Source organism: Oxyura jamaicensis, chromosome 7, assembly GCF_011077185.1.
Source record: "Oxyura jamaicensis isolate SHBP4307 breed ruddy duck chromosome 7, BPBGC_Ojam_1.0, whole genome shotgun sequence".
NCBI lineage: Eukaryota > Metazoa > Chordata > Aves > Anseriformes > Anatidae > Oxyura > Oxyura jamaicensis.
In genome coordinates this window covers 9211334-9228622 of record NC_048899.1, presented here as the reverse complement: position 1 = coordinate 9228622, position 17289 = coordinate 9211334, and the positions used below count along the sequence as shown (strand labels likewise).

Here is a 17289-nt window from a genome sequence, read left to right as displayed (position 1 = left end):
GTGATGGTGCCTAAAGTGAGTTACTTGCTCAGTTTTGGCATCAATAGGCAGCAGAGAGCAGTGAGTGCTGCCCTAGAAAAGAGGGATTAAGATGAGCTAGATGGAGGCTAGGGAGATTCCTACCTTAAGGCAGAGTTTATATCATATTAGATTAGAGAGAACAACTAAATCTAAACCATAGAAGTCTGCGTTCACTTGAGGAGGAGGTAGACCAAGGTTTGACCACATGATGCTACAGGCACAAGTGTGCCAATCATGAGGAAAGAGGAGGAAAAAAAAAAAAAAGACATCTGCACCCACGGAAGACTACTGTAGATGCAGCTATACAGACAAGACAGCATGTTCGCGGGTACAGCTTTTTTAGTCTGGAGGAGGGGAGGAAACGGTGCAGGAGAGGAAGGGTTGCTGTAGTGATGCACAAATTATAATGGCTTCTAGTATACTATATTCTTACATTGGTAAACTGCTCCTCATTTAGACAGAGCTAAAGGGGATTAGGTATCATGAACCAGATTATTATTTCTTTGGTAGTTCAATTATATCAAAGGATATATATACATATATATATATATATATATGTATCAAGCCTTTCTATCGCTAATGGAGAAACTTGAACCTCTGTACAAGGCCTCTGCACTGCTAAAAGCTACGCTTAAACTGTTCAACAAGTACTGACTCAGTTCATACCTCAGTAAAAACTCACTGAATGTTTGGAGTGACTGGCCACTAGCTTCAGTGCTTTTCAGCACGGGCTTCACTGTGCAGCCATCTGCAGAGGAGATGGACCCCTACCTCACACCTGCATACTCTCAAGTGGATACCTGTAACTTGCTCAATGAGCATGCAGGGTTTATACACAGCCTCAAGCTAGAAACACAGCTAAGCCGTGATGTAGTCACCAGACCTGGGTCAGGAACACGCTGGGATTTTGTGTGTACTTAAGTAAATGTCTCCCACAACAAAATTAAGAGATGAGAAGAAAAGCAGGATTGATGACCCCCCAGATTAAAGGCCAAATCTCACTGCCCATGATCTCCCACTGGCTCATAACATCACAAGGTCAAAATAGATGTTTTCTTCGTTTTTCATTACCCATAATGAAACCTTTACAACTTCAAATCAGTTGTGAATAAATATTAACAAGGAACAGAAACGATAGACTTTTTAAAAACAGCTCCGAGTTACACACAATTCTACTGATCATTTGCTACAATCAAATCTATTCATTCCATCAGCCCACGGCTTTGGACCCTTCTTCTCTGACCTACATGTTAACACTTACCTGATGACTGTGAGCCTAGCTGGTTGACAGACACTTCCTGGTCCTTGGCGCCTTGGATGCCGTTTGAATGCAAAGTTACTGAAGACACCTGCTAGGCAATCCTTCTGGACTAAAGCCTTGCTTTGAAGTTCAGTAGTCTCAAAGATAGATTAGGGAGCTTGTGTAGTAAGTATTTTAATAAGTTTGGCAGGAAATTCTAAGAGATCTTTGAATCGACTCCATCATGTGCTAGAGTGGCAGACCACACATCTTTTCCAAAGAATTCACAAGAATCTCATAAAAGGTATAAATAGTTGGAAAAAAAAATGAAAATAACAACAACAAAAGATTCTATAGTGAACCTTAAGATATGAAATTAAGCTAGGCATTATACTTTTGTTTATCGTCACTCAGTACAGGGATAAACTGACAAGATCTGTGAAATCTAACAAGGCTAATTTAAAAGTGCCTAGATGTTGTGCAACTACTTGAATTGAGCAATATATTTACCCTATTTATGAAGTCTCGAGTGGTCTGTCAAAATGCTTGAAATATCACTGAACAGTAGAATGTGTATTTTGTCTGATATAAGAAACCCAAAAGATCAGCATTTTATACTCCTTATTTCTTCAGTAGTCAAGGCTAATATTAGATGGGTGAGAATTTGCAAATTAAAATCATTAATTAAGTTATTTCAAAACTTAATGCAATCCCTTAAAATCTGCAAATAATTTAACTTTCCTAAAACTTACATATGTACTTTAGTATGAAAAGAATAATCACTGTAACAGTTTTAGGAAAGGCACGTTTCTCAATGCAGTTTGAAAAAATGCTGCATCAGAGGGATATTGAGTAAAGACAGAAATTTAGATAGGAAATAAAGCTGCAAAGATACGGTAACTGAATAAAGAAATACAGAAACTTATATGAGAGGATTCATTCAGAACAATTTAAAAATATGGTCTAAGATAACTTAGAACACTGGCCTGTATTCTGATACTGATTTTATGCCCAGTTTCCCGTTAAAGTAGAATTCTCAATATTGTAACTAGTAGATCAAGGGTTATTTTTTGAGCAAAAGCCAGTAGTTTTGATATTATAAAAACACATTTTAACATCAAATGATTTAAAAGAAAATCTTTTACCTTTCTTTAAACAAAAGCATCAACACCATGTTCTGTCATTTCTACTTACCTTAACAAAGACGCATCTTTCTTTTTTACTTTATCTTCTGATGCACCTAGAAAGCAATTTGTTAGTAACAAAAATTTTTATCCTGCATTTTTTGTAATAGTAGTTGAGGAGCTATGAAATACAATGTTACACATTTGTGGGATTACTGCTGTGAAAGCATAGGCAGCCAGGACCAACAGTTAAATCTTGCAACCCTGTCTCAGGTGAAAGTCGTATTCACATCAACATGAAATCTCTGTTGTGATGAAACCCAAATTAGGGTCACATGATTTGGCCCTTAACTAAAAATAACGTGATGAACAATATGTTTAAAAATTATATGAAGAACTTTTTTTTTTTTTTTTTATTCTCAACTTAAAAGTTTGCCTAAGTATGAAAGTCACTTTTCAACACAGAAAACATGCCAAATCTCAAGTTTTAAAACTATATCGTGACTTTTTTTTTTTTTGGTTGAGATTAATTAACTTGAATTAACTATGAGATGAATGAGTTTATTTGATGTGTCTATTATACCAATGACATTTAAGATTTAAAATTCAGAACTGAATTGACCTTGAACAGCATATGTACTCAAAATGTGTAATTAAAAAGAATATTAATCATTTAATTTTATAAAATGAACAGCTGTTCTAGTTGATTGGAAACAGCTAAAAGTGTAAAATGTATTTTGTGAATGCAAAATTAAAAGTTAATTTTATTATAGAGTGTAATTTGCCAACTAGAAATAAATTCTTGAGATGTAAGCAATATATTTTTGTAACGCTCTACCCATATATCAGAAAGGTCACATGTATATTTAAATGCCATATTACTATAAAAGTTTAACGATTTCAATTGAAAAGCTATCATATGATTTAGCTATTTAGAGATGAATATGAAACAGCTATGATTGATATGCCCTCTTTTTCCAATGAACTATTTAAAAGCTTTAGTGAAATAATGTTTTATTAAATATAAACTTTTACTTACCTTGTGTCACGGATGCCTAATTCTCTGTTTTTCCTTTTTTTTTTTTCTTTTTTTTTTAAACTGTTCTCACAGATTAAGATTTTAATTAGCATTTGACATCATGGATTTTCAATTAAATGCATCTCTCATGACAGATATTTAACTAATTTTGATCGTACATATTTTTAACCTGTGCACTTTCATGCTTTAAATGCAGATGTTATACAGACATTATACAAGGTGCAAAGGCTACAGCATCAACATGATTTACATATATGTATATTTAAACATTTACCACCCTCACTCTGAATATGGTGCTGGCCCTATACCCTGGGATATAGCTATTGGTTAAAGCCTAAAGTGTGGGCCTGCAAGTAACTGAGGGAGTGGTAAAGCTGTCAGTGTTTCAGTACATGTTCTGTCTTGAGAACTGAGTAAGAACCCAAAAGAATCTGGCTAGACCAGTCAACGCAGATGCTGGGTATATTCACTTTGTCATCTAACTGGAGCAAAATCTTTCCATAATGGCCCGGCTTACAAATCACGATAATTATCTGGCTATTTTCTGCTAGTTACATCTGCTCTACCAGAGCTGTTCTCTAGTTCTTACTCAGGCTAAGCTTGTGCCAAAAGCAGCCCATACACTGCTTCACTTCACGCCAATGCTTCCTCTTGATCTTGGCACTTAGCAGGGAAAGGCCATTCTCCGGTGGCAACATCCAAATACATGATTCTATCCTATAAGCGGATCTTTCATACTCGGGGATACTGTCACTTCCCCTCCACTGTGTTCAACACAACCACTTTCCATTACTGTCCATTTTAGGTAGGTCTGATCTGTACATAGAACTGAACGGCTATTTAGTGAAACAAACTATTTTTAAAGCAGTCTTGAATTCTTACATTCTTAATGTAACTTAATCTCAAAGAAAGGAAGGAAGTTGCCTCTGATTGCCAGGAAACATTTTAAAAAGCAGAAAGATTATGCTAGATGACATGTTTAAGTGTCTGTTGCAAATGGGATGCGTTGTTGTCTCAATGACTTTTTAAAGTGAGAACTTCTGGATTGGGTCCGTTATTGCCTCTGTTGCCGGCACTCTTTCTGCATCACTAAATCACTATTGTATCCTTCAACATACTTCTAGAGACGAAATCTCTGGCAAGAGTGCTAACCAGTGATGCCAAAGGTGTTTTGCTTAATGCTTTCTATCATAGGACAGCTTATAGAAGGTTCTGTAGTAGTAAACAACTGATTGTTTTTTAATTAAATTATTTGACCCTAAGAATTTGGTGTGAGAAATTAATTCAGAATAATAAACACTAAAATACTGTTGAATAGCTGTACTGTGGTAACTGTCCATTAACTTCTCATTATTTTAGATGCGAGAGCTCTACTGATACTGTCTCATCTCATTATTTCCTGAGAGAATATATTCTTTCCAGTATTTAACACACATATACCCACATCAGTTTTACACATTCTGCTGTGACGAACATCTATCAAGTTGTTGTTTCTCTTGATTCCGAACTCCTTGGCCAAGGGGATCTCTGTAATTACGGCTGTGCCAAAGCTTGTTTGACAACCGCCACCGGAGGAACCCATCTGCGGCAGTCTGGCTCCAGCTCAGTCCGAGCGAAGTTTCGGGCAGCACTTCTTGTTTGTCTGTCTCATTAGGCAACCACAGAATAGAGCTGACTTGGTGAAAATATATGGCAAAATAACATATTCTCGATGTTTAAAAGCAAGATTTAGCAAATGATTGATCAGGTTCCTCATCGGTTTGTTTTATACAATTTTCAGTCAGAAAAAGAAATAGGGAACTCGCTACGCAAAAATTCTCATTATTTTCAAATAACTTTGCCAACATTAATGTCAGCCTAAACTGACGCGATGCCTAACGACACATAGGAAACCCTAAAAGCTCTAACAACTACCAGGTACTTTGGAACACAGCTTTGGGCCGAGCACCTTCCCCTCAGCAGCAAAGCGGCCGCCATTTCGGCACACGGGGAGGAGGGAAGGCATTTTACCCTTAAACTCCGCGGGTCTGCCCACAGGTACGATGCTGAAGGCACGTTTTGGCAGTGCCGCGCCACAGGCAGCGAAGGGCAGGGAAGGGCTGGCTGCCTCCAGCCCTGCAGCCCGGCCCCCGAGGCGGGTGTCCCCGCCTGCCTACCTCTGCTCACAGCCAAAGCCCGGCCCGCCGCACGGACCCGCGCAGTGACTCCCAGCGGCGGCTCCACGTGCTCCCCCTTTACGCTCACGGCTCCACGTGGAGGGAAAAAAATAAATAAATAGAACCCGGGCCGGCCGCGGGCAGCGGGAGCTCCTGGAGGTGTTTCCCTGGAGCGGCTGCCGGGCGCCTCCCCCGCCACGGGGCGCTGCGCTCCGCCAGGGGCCCGGCCCGGCCGCGCCTCAGCGGGGAGCCCCGGGGCGATCAAACGACGGCGACTCGGCGGGACGTCCCCAGCGCGGCCCCAGTGTTAACGTGTTTATTATTTTCACGCTGCAATCGCGGGTCGCTTTACAGAAACGTTTCATGCTGGGGCCCTGCACGGAGCCGAGGAGGAGGAGGAGGAGGGAAGAAACACTCGTGTCCATAGAGAACCGTTAAATAACCTGTACACGCAACGCCAGTCTTTTCCCCTGAAAGCACCGAGGGCCGGGCCCCGCGCTGGCCGCCCCGCTCCCGCCCCAGCGGCCGCGCCCCGGGGGGCAGCGGGGGGAGGCAGCGCCCGGACAGGCACCGGGACCGCGACCGGGGCCCCGCGGCTCCCCCCGGCGCCGCCCGCTCGCCGGGCTCCCGCTCGCCGGGCCCGCCGCCGGCCGCCCCCTGCCCCGGGTCCCTGCCCCGCGCGGCGGTCACAGGTCGCGGCCGTCCTCCCGCTTGACGCCGTCCGCCGCCGCCTTCAGCTTCTTGTTCTGGTGGGTCTTGACGTGCTTGGCCAGGTGGTCGCTGCGCATGAAGCGCTTCCCGCACTCGGGGCAGACGAAGCGCTTCTCGCCCGTGTGAGTCCGCAGGTGCCGCTGCAGCTCGTCGGAGCGGGTGAAGCTCTTGCCGCAGAAGAGCCAGTTGCAGACGAAGGGCCGCTCGCCCGTGTGCCAGCGCAGGTGCGCCTTCAGGTGCGACGTCTTGCCGTACACCTTGCCGCAGCCGGGGATGTGGCAGATGTGCTGCTTCTTCTTGCCCGGCTCCGCCTCCGGGGCGCTGCCAGCGGCCGACTGGCAGTTGGGGCAGCGGCAGCGGCGGCACCTCCTGGCCGTGGCCGCCAGGGGAGACTTGGTCTGCAGCAGGGCGGCGATCTGCGTCTGGTACTGGGCGAAGTCCGAGTGGCCCAGCACCAGGCTCCGCGGCAGCGCGGCGGCGGCGGCGGGGAAGCGGTGGCCGCAGCCGGCCGGGGCGCCGGGCTGCTGGATGCTCCACCAGGGGATGTCCTCGGGCGGCGGGTTGGGCGACAGCTGCCGGCAGGGCTGCGCCGGGGGCAGCAGGTTGGAGTAGCCGGGCGGCAGGGCGGCCTGGGCGGCGTACGGGACGTAGGCGGGGGGGCAGCTGGCCGGCAGGGCGGCCATGGAGGACGGCAGCATCTTGACGGGGGAGAACTCGTAGGGGTAGGAGGGGTCCGCCGGGGGGGTGAGGGGCAGCTCGTGCGCCCCCCCGAAGGAGGGCTGCAGGTGGTTCTTCTGCGGGGTCAGCCCCAGGCTGGGGTGCGGCGGCGGCAGCCCCCCCGGGGAGTGCGCGGGCATCTCGCCGCTCCACGGGTGGAAGATCCTGGAGGGGGATCCCAGCGTCGGGTCGTAGGAGACCTGCAGGAAATCCGAGGGCGGCGCGCCCGGCTGTCCGATCCGGCTACAGGTGGCGGCCAGAAGAGCCAGCGGCGAGTGCTTGGCCAAGTCCGGGGAGGCGCTGGGGGTGCGGTCCTGCGCGGAGCGGGAGGCAGGGGGGGAGAGGAGCGCGTTACTCGCCGGCCCCGCGGGAAACTTTCTGCGCCCCCGCCCGCCTGCGCGCTCCCGTGAAGCCCCGCCGCTCCCCGCACCGGCGACAAACTTTCCGAAGGCACCGCACGCCGAGCCGCCGGGACCGGACCGGCTCCGGCACCGGCGCCCCGCACCCCGGGGCCGCCCGCACCCTGCTCCCGCCCGCGGCCAGCGCCGCTGCCCCCGCGCCTGCCCCGGAGCTGCCCCTGCCCCGCGCCCCCCGCCCGGGGCGCTGCCTGGGGCTGGCCCCGGGCTCCCCGCGGCCCTGCCCGCCGCCCCCGGCCAGGCCTGCCGAAGGAGCCCCGGGAGGGGGGCGCCCGGAGCCGCGGGTACTGACCTGGAGGAAAGCCTGGAGGGAGTCGTTCCGGAGGACGGCTACCGCGGCCATGGCTACTGCGCCCGGGGCGAGGGGACGGCGCCGGGGCACTGCCGAGGCATGGAGACGCCGCGGGGAAGGCGAGGAGCTGCCCGCTTCGCTTCGCTTCCCCTCCGCTCCCGCTCCGCTCCCCTCGCCTCCGTGCCTGTGCCACCCCCCCGCGCCGCGCGATCTCCGCGGCCCGTCTGCCTGCACCAGGATCACCTCCAAGAATTTGATAAGGACTTTGCTGGGCCGCCAGCCAGTCAGAGGGAAGATTTATGGCTTTGAAGTTTGCCGCTACCCAATCATCAAAGAATAGCGGCTCTTTCAGAAGCGAAAGCAAATCCTTTGAATCCACAAAGCTCCTATGGTGTGTTTGTTGGTCTGGATAAAAGAACTGATTATTAGGGGGGATGGGAAGGGAGGAGATAAAGGCGGGACAATTAATGAAGTAATCACTATGTGGGAAATGTATATACACAAATAATTGGATTTTCTTGATCAAAGGACCCCTTACCGCCTGGAGACCCTCGCACTGGATGTGCAAGACACTGGATCCCCCCCTCCCTCGGTGATTTTTTTTTTTTTTTTTTTTTTCTCCTACGGAATTGTGGCAGAGCCCTGAAGTGGCGACGTGGCTTTGTTATCGCCCAAGAAATCTGCCTCCGGATTCCGCTGCCGGTGTTTGACGGCCCCAAGTAACAGCAGCGGCCCGGCGAGTTCACCTGGCGGGGCTGGGTCCCGCCGCAGAACTGCCCGGCAGCGGGCAGGGGCTCCCCCCGCGCCCCCCGGCCGCAGGGACGTGTCCCCGCCGTGACTACGCCGCGCCGAGCCCCCGCCGCGGCTCCGGACCCCCGCGCTCAGCCCGCGCTGCCGGGCCCCCCCCGGCTGGCAGGGGGCCGCGGGGGCAGCGCCGAGCCGGGGCTCGGCAAAAGGACGGCGGGGGGGCATCGGCTGTGGGAACCGCGACAGACAGACAGAGCGAGCGAGCAGCCGAGAAGCGGCGCTGAAAAGTTTCCAGTTCCCTAGCGGGTGGCACAGGCGCGATTCCCTTACGCGAGGAGAGGCGGCCGGGCCGGCAGTGCTGCAGGCGGCGGGGCAGGGAGAACAGCAGGCGGCCCCCCCAGCCAGCCCCGGGCTGCCCCCGCTCCCCGCCCGACCCCGCTGGGCTCCAGCGCCCCGCTCCACCGCCCTTCGGGTCCCCACGCCATGCACGCGTGCGGGGGGGGACGGAGAGCGCCCCCCCGACGATCCCCCTCCCCCCCCCCCCCCGGGCGGGCCCCCCCCCCCGCTCCCCGCCCGTGGCGAAGGCGCGGGGCGGCCGGGCCGGGCCGGGGGGGCCCCCGGAGCTGCGCGCCCAGGTAAGGCGATGCCGCCCGCGGCCGTCGGGTTCAATTGTATTCACACCGCCGCGGGAGTCCCGCTAAGCGCCAGCACGCAGAGATCGCTATCTGCCCTTCCTGTGGGAACAATCGCTGTCCGCTCAAAGACTTGCAAGACGCGCAGGGCTGGCCTCAGAGCGCTCCCTTTGAAGGGATCTCAGCGCCCGGTCCGCTCCACGGCCCCGCCTCGAGGCCCGGCGAGAAGCGAAAGCTCGGCCCGTGCAGCACGGCCCCGGCCCCGGCCCCGAGGCGGGCCGCCAGCCCCTTTACCACCATCGGCGTAACCCACCCCCGGCCCACGAAAAGGAAACGAAATGAGCGTCAATAGGTAGTGCAGGAGCCCCCCCAGCCTTTAACCTACATTATTTCCCCAGACATCTCGGTTAACCGAAATGGTTTGCCACATTACAGAAGAGTTAGTGGGAAGTTGGGCAAGTTTCTACACAGATGCCTTACTACGGATGCCATAAATCTGCATCCAAGAAAGTACATTACTTAAAAATCGAGAGTAATTTCTCATTTCTGGAAGAAACCAATGGGCTGAATAATGAAACGTTGCAGTCATAATTTTCTGTACAAATAATTAGTGTTCAAACTCGGAGCATTTCAGTCTCTCTGAAATGTATTCTTAATGAAGTGATGTTCAGAGCTGTCATTAAAAATGCAGGGCTGGAAGATCAAAGTACAATATTTATTTTAGAAATTTGTTTCAGTTATCAGGAGATACAGGTATCAAGGCCAAGTGTCAATTCAGTTACACAGAGCGCTGTTTCCCCGAGAAAAGGGCTGCCACTCCATCCCAGCGTAAGGCAGGGAGGCACTGGGCTGGGGAGCAGCACGGAGCAGCCCGTGCCAGGCTGCAGGGCTCCTGGGCAAGGGGCAGCTTGGAGAGGGCAGAGCGGGGAGCCCCTGCTTTGCCCCCAGGCAAAGGGGAGCCCGATGGTCTCCAGCCACCCCACAGAGCTGCAACAGAGCAAGCTGTGCCCCTGTCTTGCCCCGTCCCTGAGCGTCCCGTGGGCTGGGGGTTCAAGAGGCCCCTGTCCCCCTGTCCCTGCTCAGCTGCCCATGATGGGTGGCGGGGGGACCGATCCCCCTCACAGAAACAGCCCTGCAGCCATGGGGTCAGAGGGGTGCAGGCCACGCTGGGTTGGACAGCAATGGATGACTTCAACACAATGGATAAAAAAAGTGAGGCAGGCGTCCTCAAAATCGGGCTTTTCCAAATTCACGAGTCCCAGTGTGACTGACTGACCATGCGGGTCTCTTTGGAGCCTGGCTGGAGTGCAGGTAGCAGAGGAAGTGATACTTGTAACAACAGCTGCTGAGCTGCCAGGGCCCCCAAATCCCTGCTGTGCCGCTGCCTCCTGGGCAGAGAGCACCCCACCCCTGGGCCTTTGTCTGCTCCTTGCCCACAGCCTGCCCCAGGGACGGCTCCGCTGCCACAGCCTCCTGCCAGCGCCCCCCACCAGTTCGTCTCTGACACCCCCAGCCCGCTGCAGCCCCCTCCCATGGGCCCCCGGTCCCACAGCTCGGCCAGGGCACAGCACAGCCACGAACAGCCCTGGGGAGTTTGGATGGGCTCTGGCCACCTGCCTGCCCAGCTTGGGAATCCAGGACTGCCTCAAACGAAACACTTGTTCTTTAGCGATTGTGACAAAGAAACAGAAACAAGAGCATTTTTAAGGGAACAGCTGCATTAACACTCAGCCAAGCCTCCCAGTCAAGTCCTCCATGACAGCATGCAGGCTTTAAACCTGAACAGGCTTTAAATAAACTTGCTCCAGAAGCCAGTGTCTTCACACCATCCCTCATTCAGACTGCAACTGTCTGGTTTAAAACTGTCCTAAAAGAAACCACCTATCCACAACAGCGTGAGGTTTCACCAGAAGTCATGTAGATTAACCCATCTACGTAGCTCCAAGCATATATGGGTATGTTGCCAAAAGTTATGACTTACGTGCCATTAATATTATTATTATTTATGTCAGCACGTTGTCCTTTTTATGCTAGGCGACACGACTGGCGTAGCAGAAGCCATCAGACCATATGTTTACCATGACAGTGTATATGCCCTGTTTACTGGCTTCGCATTACCAACAGCTTTAACAAAATTATATCTCTTAAGTTTTAACAGTTTCATTTGAACCTCAGTAGGAGATGAAAATAAAAGAAAGATTAAAAACTGCTATGGCATCTCCTGTGTTTCTGTGCATGAACGAAAACCACAAAACCCTAGACACAATCAACACAAGCAGAGACATATTTAGGATTTAAAGACTTGCCTCGACATTTCCCAGTCTAGGTGTGGATTTCACAAAGATTAATAGAGGATTTCCCAAACCTCTGAAAGCTGAGCTACCCTCTAAAAGAAGTAGAACAAATTTTATGCATCACTACAGTTTTACTGCCTGCTGTTAAAAGTTTAAATATCTTAATGCATTCATCTCCTGCTCCTTCCTTGGCTGGCCCTTGGTGACTCCTCCTCCTGCCTTAGGGAACATCGGTGAACATTTCTGGATATATTTTCTCCCCTTGCAGCCATACTTCATAAAGGAGTCAGACTCTTAACTATATCAATACTGAAAGTGTTATTATTGGCTCCGATTGGAATGCCTGGGACACCTTTCAGTTCAAAATGATCATTTCCAGCCCTCTGGAAATGCCTTTCTGCCTCTGGCATACACGGCTGCCTTTTCTGCACCACACTAATAGCTAGATACAGACTTTTATAAAATAGAAAGCAAGCCAAGACTCTGGTGAGCAGCTGAAAAGGATCTGATGTGTCCAGCCTGCTTGTCCTCTCATTTTGGGAAACATTAGATAAAGAAAATAATAATAATAATAATAATAATAATAATAATAAAGCCTGTGTATTTTTGGTAAAATGCATTTGTCTGGGGAAAACCTTTTATTTTATGAGTACAGGTATGTATAGCCACTATTTTCCTACTCTGCGATTGCTCACTGCGCAATTAAAAGGTAATTAAGGTAATTAAACTTGTCTCTTTTTAACTACCAAGAGTGTACTGGCTAAAACCTGGGTCTCACTGTAATTTATTTTAGTTAGTTAATATATTTATTGACGAATTAAACAACTGCTTGTCTCTCTACTGTGTTAAAAACATGAACAGCACAAAGTTTAGACAGAAAGATCATTGTTCAGCCTACACTTTAGCCCTGGATGATCATATGGCTGCCACATTGTTATCGATTTGGCTGAACGGATTAATCCAGCATTGTAAAAATACACCTGTTACTTAATGAACTTGTGTTGTAATTTCAGAACATTTTGGTATAGAAAAGATAAGTATTTTCTAATGGCAATATTTTTCAACATTTCAAGAATCACTTCTGAAATAACCTATTCTTCAAGGACTACTGAACAAGAGTGTTTAACAGCTCCATAATCTTTCTTACAAAGTGCAAGTGCTCTATACAAAGTCTTCAACAACTCCACTTTAGCTGGGGAATAAAAAAAGAGAGGAGAAAAAAGCCTAGTACTGGGACTGTGAGGGTCAGACAGGGACACAGACATGGGGCATGCTTATGAGATTGAAGGTATGTTGGGAAAGAGGTACTGTCAAGGGAAATCACCTAAAGATCCTCTCTATAATGTTTTTAAGGTATCTTATTCCAGTAATACGTACGTGTTAGTGAAAGGCAGTCAATGCTCCTCATGCCTATTCATTACAACATAGCTAAGTGCCCCCCAACAGGGGAAGAGTCTGTGAGAACAACCTAGAAAAGCCAAACTCCTGAAGTATTCCCAGTGCTGTTAGAGCCAGAGTCACTTCTGAAAGCAAAAGGCAGGCACCAAGCCGCCAGCACCCCCAGCCTGCAGGTAGCCAGCAGCCGGCGTGTCCCAAACCCGGCCACCAATGTGTGCTGGGGCTCAGGAGGCAGCACCACAGCCATCAAGCGGTCTCCACATGCAGCCAGTGGCACTGATTCGTAATACAGAGATGTAGGCAATTGCTGCCATTTGGCTGGCCAGGAAGAGAGGATTTAAACTACCCCACTAGTCCCCTGGGCTGCCACAACAGGCCCAGGATCCCAAGGAAGTCTGGCAAAAGCTTCAGTTAGAAAGCTGAAATAACTTCTCTCTCCTTAGCTGGACATAAAGACTTTAATAAATAAAAATAAAAATAAATAAAAATAAGAATAACCTGCTCTGGCAGACTGACAGGTTTTTTCAGAAATGCAGTGCATGGTTTGTTTCTGCCACTTCATACTTTGATGCTTCAGTGATGCAGGGTAATACTTATGTAACAGTATATATAGGCAAGCAAGTAAAGGACTTGACTTATTCAAATTTAAATTTACAAATAAATAAATAAACATACCATCAGTAGAATGAATGCATACAGCACTTGTGTCATGCTTTCCATCCTCACAGAGCTAAACAAAGACAAAGTCATTCTCACCAGTCTCATGCCGCAGGGACAGCTTCCATCCCCGTCTTTACGAAGGCAACATCCGTGGCCATGCACAGAACTGCTCCAGGCCTGGAAAATGGAGTCCCTTGCCTCACTCTTCCATGGAGATTACCAGACTGGTTTTTACCAAACACTTAAATCACTCCAGCTCTGCTCAAAACTCAGAACCGCAAAGCAAAGCAGCAACAACCAGGGAGCACTGGCCGAGGTACATCCCTCCTGCTGGCTGGCTGGTCATGCCAAACCAAAGCAAACAATCCTAATCTGGGAATAAATCACATTTTGCTTCACTCTTCAATAAGCCCCTCTCACTCAGGGCCAAACAGCTTGACCAGCTGTTTGAGCACCCAGGATAAGACGAGAAAAAAGGATGTTCCTCTTAAAGACAAGGCTGTCAGCACGGCCAGGACTGCTGCTCCAGTCTAATGAATGGCAACATTTTTCTCACAGTTCTAAAAGCTCTGAGGTGCAGGGCAAGAAGAAATGACTTTCAGAGTGGTATGCCACCAGGCGTCTCTCCCTCAGTAAATCTCACATCCCTGTTTTTCATACTGCATGCAGGAAGCCCCCATACTCCAGTAGTATCAAGCAGAGTATCACATATTATATCGAAGAGAGACGGGTCTGTGGTGAAGGTCGGTTAATGCAGTAAAATGGAAATGCATTCTTAATCTAAATTACCTATTTCTTAGTCTAAATTACCTAGTTCTTACGCTGGGAAATGAGACAGAGAGAGACTATGGTGCTGCACTGCTGGGACTCCAATGCCCAAATGGTACAGCTCCATCACACAAGCCACTTTTAAACCCAAGTAATTGGATTCAGGAGAAACCTATGACTGACCATCACCGACTGCTTCTCAGGAGGCCACAGAAAACCAAAAGGGACCATTTTCCACATTTTTCATCTTAAAATAAGAAAGTCTGGAGGAAAAAAAAAACAACTAGTGCAATTTCTTCAGTCTCATCAGATTAACATTATAAAATGCTGTGATCCTCATCAATGCACCAGAGTATGGGGTTGAACAACCATGTTCTTCTCCTGTCAAAATTGTTACAGAAGTCAGTGGAATAGCTGCCCATAAAAACTGAACTGGGCTCCCGATTTGCTACATTTCACTTCCACTGCTACACACACAAAGTATACTTGGCACACAGAGCGATTCAGAAAGGAGCTATTCTACAGTGCCAATGATTCTCTTTAATGAGATATAGTTATCAGTTGATTTATGAATTTCTCCTGCCTGTTCTCATTTACTTGGCTCTAAATTAAGGATAAGATCATTTGCATTCTAGAAGTAAAACAGTGTTTATAAGAGAACAGAGTAATCAAAATCCCTCTTAAATCAAGATTTAGAAATACACACAGAGAGGTTAGAAGTAGTTCTCCCCAACCTCCCTGAAAAGGATAAAAAATAGTTCTAGCAGTATGCATAGCCTTACCCATTGAGCTCTCCAGCAAAGGCTCAAGAAAAAGCATTGCATTTCCAATTTTATCTAGTTTTCCATATTAGTATAGCATTACCTTATCTCAGGAATTTAATGTAGGAAGAGACAAAAGGAACCTTCTGCCTCAGCTTTCTGATACCCCAATGACCTCCTCCTGGGAGATCCTATGCTCTCTGTTAATTTAGATACCATATGCCTCATTGGTCATCAATTCAGTTGCTGCTCTCTATTTTATAGCCCTCACAGGGATTTTGATCACATTGTCTATAAAACTAATCACTTCCTCTGTTTACTGTTGCTCCACCAGTCAGGCACACCTCAGCTGATCAGTATTTTCTTAGCCTTACTTACAAATAGCATGATTTTGTTAACTTTGTTCTTTCCTTTGGTATATGCTTCACTACTATTTATTTGCTACTTGCACTGCTTTAAGTAAAGCATCAAAAACTGGAAAGCACTTGAGGAGGAATGCAGGAAACAGAAAACACAGCTACACAGACCCTGAACCAACACTGATGCATGGAGCCAGGAGGGAGCAGCCTGGAGACCAGGACTTTCTTGTTACATTACAGCCCAACTTTATCTGCTGACATTCCTGCAGCCCCTTGGCTGGCCAGGGTCTCAGCTCTTGTTTGTGTGTGTTACAGGGTGGGTATGTTTGATCTCCTTTTCCTGTGCAAGCCAGCATTTTGGGAGGGGGCAGCGGCAAAAGGCTATCACTTTAGGTGGGGAGGCAGAAAAGGTAACCTCAGAGCACGCACCACTTCAGTGCTGAGACTGGCTGGAGAAGCTAACCAGGAGCATGGCCTCACGTATGCTGATGCTGCGGTCACTGCTAATGAGAATACCAAGATGAATGACTGGAATGCTCTGAATGATAGATTGAAGCTGTTTTCATCTCTGTGGGGTGTTCTTTTTTGGCTAAAATAACATTTCACTCAGAAGTCCCTACAAAGGCTTATACAGCTTCTTACACTTAACCCATTTACACATGCTCAACAGATAGGGGATGGAACAATAGATAAGGGGTGGGAACTTTGTCTCCACTTTCCTGCTCTCACCTGCCACCAGCCAGCAGCACAAGTATTTTTCATAGCCCACCTTTCTTCATCTTTGTGTAAGTCAGCCAAGCTTACCAGGGACAGGGTATGTCACCCAGGTGTGTTTTGGGGACAGGAGCAGTATGAAAGTAATGGGCACAATTCAGGACATTTTTCTGTGTAACAGGAGTGCAGCTGGGGAGGTGGGGGAAAATATGGCAACTGGATCAGTGACCAAAATCTTGGTACAGGCCTGAGTAAGAAGAGGGTCAAACTGTGCAGCAAGTGTTTTGGGAGGAGCTTTAGCCAGTGTGTCGGTGGTGCTTGTCACTGCAGTCCTAAGCACATTTATCTTCACAACTCCTCTATAAAGCAGTAGAATGCTATCATTCTCTTCCTACTAAAGGAAACAACAGGAGACAACACCCTTGTCCCACACCACATACTGATCTTACTGAAGAGCAAAGAGTTGAACTGAGTAGCCCAACTGAGAAGCAGAGGCACATACTGTGGGACCGTATTGTTAAGATGTTCCACCTCATTCCCCTTGCAAAATCCACACTCTTCTATAAATCTCTTCCATCCCACAGTTTCATGTCAGTCTCTCCTAATGCTTGTACACTCTCTCAGCAACTTGGAATTGTAAGCAGATATCAATCTTTCTGTGGGAAAGATAGCTGAGGAGTAGAGACCAGATAAGAAACATGCAGCCTATGCAAGCACAGTGATAAGCCAACATGCCCACAACACATTTATTTCTAACGTGCCTAGTGGACAGTGTTTAGAGCAGATGGTAACTGAAAAACAGAACCTAACACCTTTGCTTTATGAAGATAAAACACATATTATGTGGGCTGTACTGAACAGACAAGTGTGCCTCCACAGTTCTAACACTGAACATACTGAGCAGAAACAACCAGATACTTGCTAACTTTTACAGCCTATCCCTTCTCTGCTTTGGCAAATATTTCATCTTCCCTTCAGGATTCTGTCCAAGGCTCTAGTTGCACTTACCAGACATCAAAATACCACTTTTAGAGGTGAAAAGCTGTGCCTAAGAAAGACCTTAAGATGTACGACTGATACAACCCCTGAATTCAGTAACACTACCACCCATATTTCCTTGAGCACACATATATGGCAGCAGTAAGAAGAGCTAATTTTCCTCCACCCTCTCTGTACCATAGCTTTCTTCTCACCTTAGTCAGTGTTCCACCAGCCTTTCCCAGTGAATCCTTCTACTCCC

The 17289-nt window shown here is 48.2% G+C and overlaps 1 protein-coding gene across 1 annotated transcript; it reads right to left on the bottom strand.

Moving 5' to 3' along the window:
- Window positions 1–3480: 3480 nt before the first annotated feature.
- On the bottom strand, window positions 3481–8943 carry SP5 (Sp5 transcription factor). The gene is made up of 3 exons (XM_035331801.1): window positions 7717–8943; window positions 6232–7322; window positions 3481–6195 (listed from the first exon to the last, which is right to left on the bottom strand). Exons 1-2 carry the CDS (start codon window positions 7765–7767, stop codon window positions 6267–6269), a joined length of 1107 nt encoding a protein of 368 aa, XP_035187692.1. The 5' UTR covers window positions 7768–8943; the 3' UTR covers window positions 3481–6195; window positions 6232–6266.
- Between the last annotated feature and the right edge of the window lie 8346 nt (window positions 8944–17289).

Coding starts and splice junctions, on each gene's coding strand:
- SP5 (XM_035331801.1), bottom strand. CDS start 7,767: ATGGCCGCGGTAGCCGTCCTCCGGAACGACTCCCTCCAGGCTTTCCTC. Junction 7,323..7,716: donor CCCTCCAGGCTTTCCTCCAG/GTCAGTACCCGC, acceptor CGCTCCGCGCAG/GACCGCACCCCCAGCGCCTC.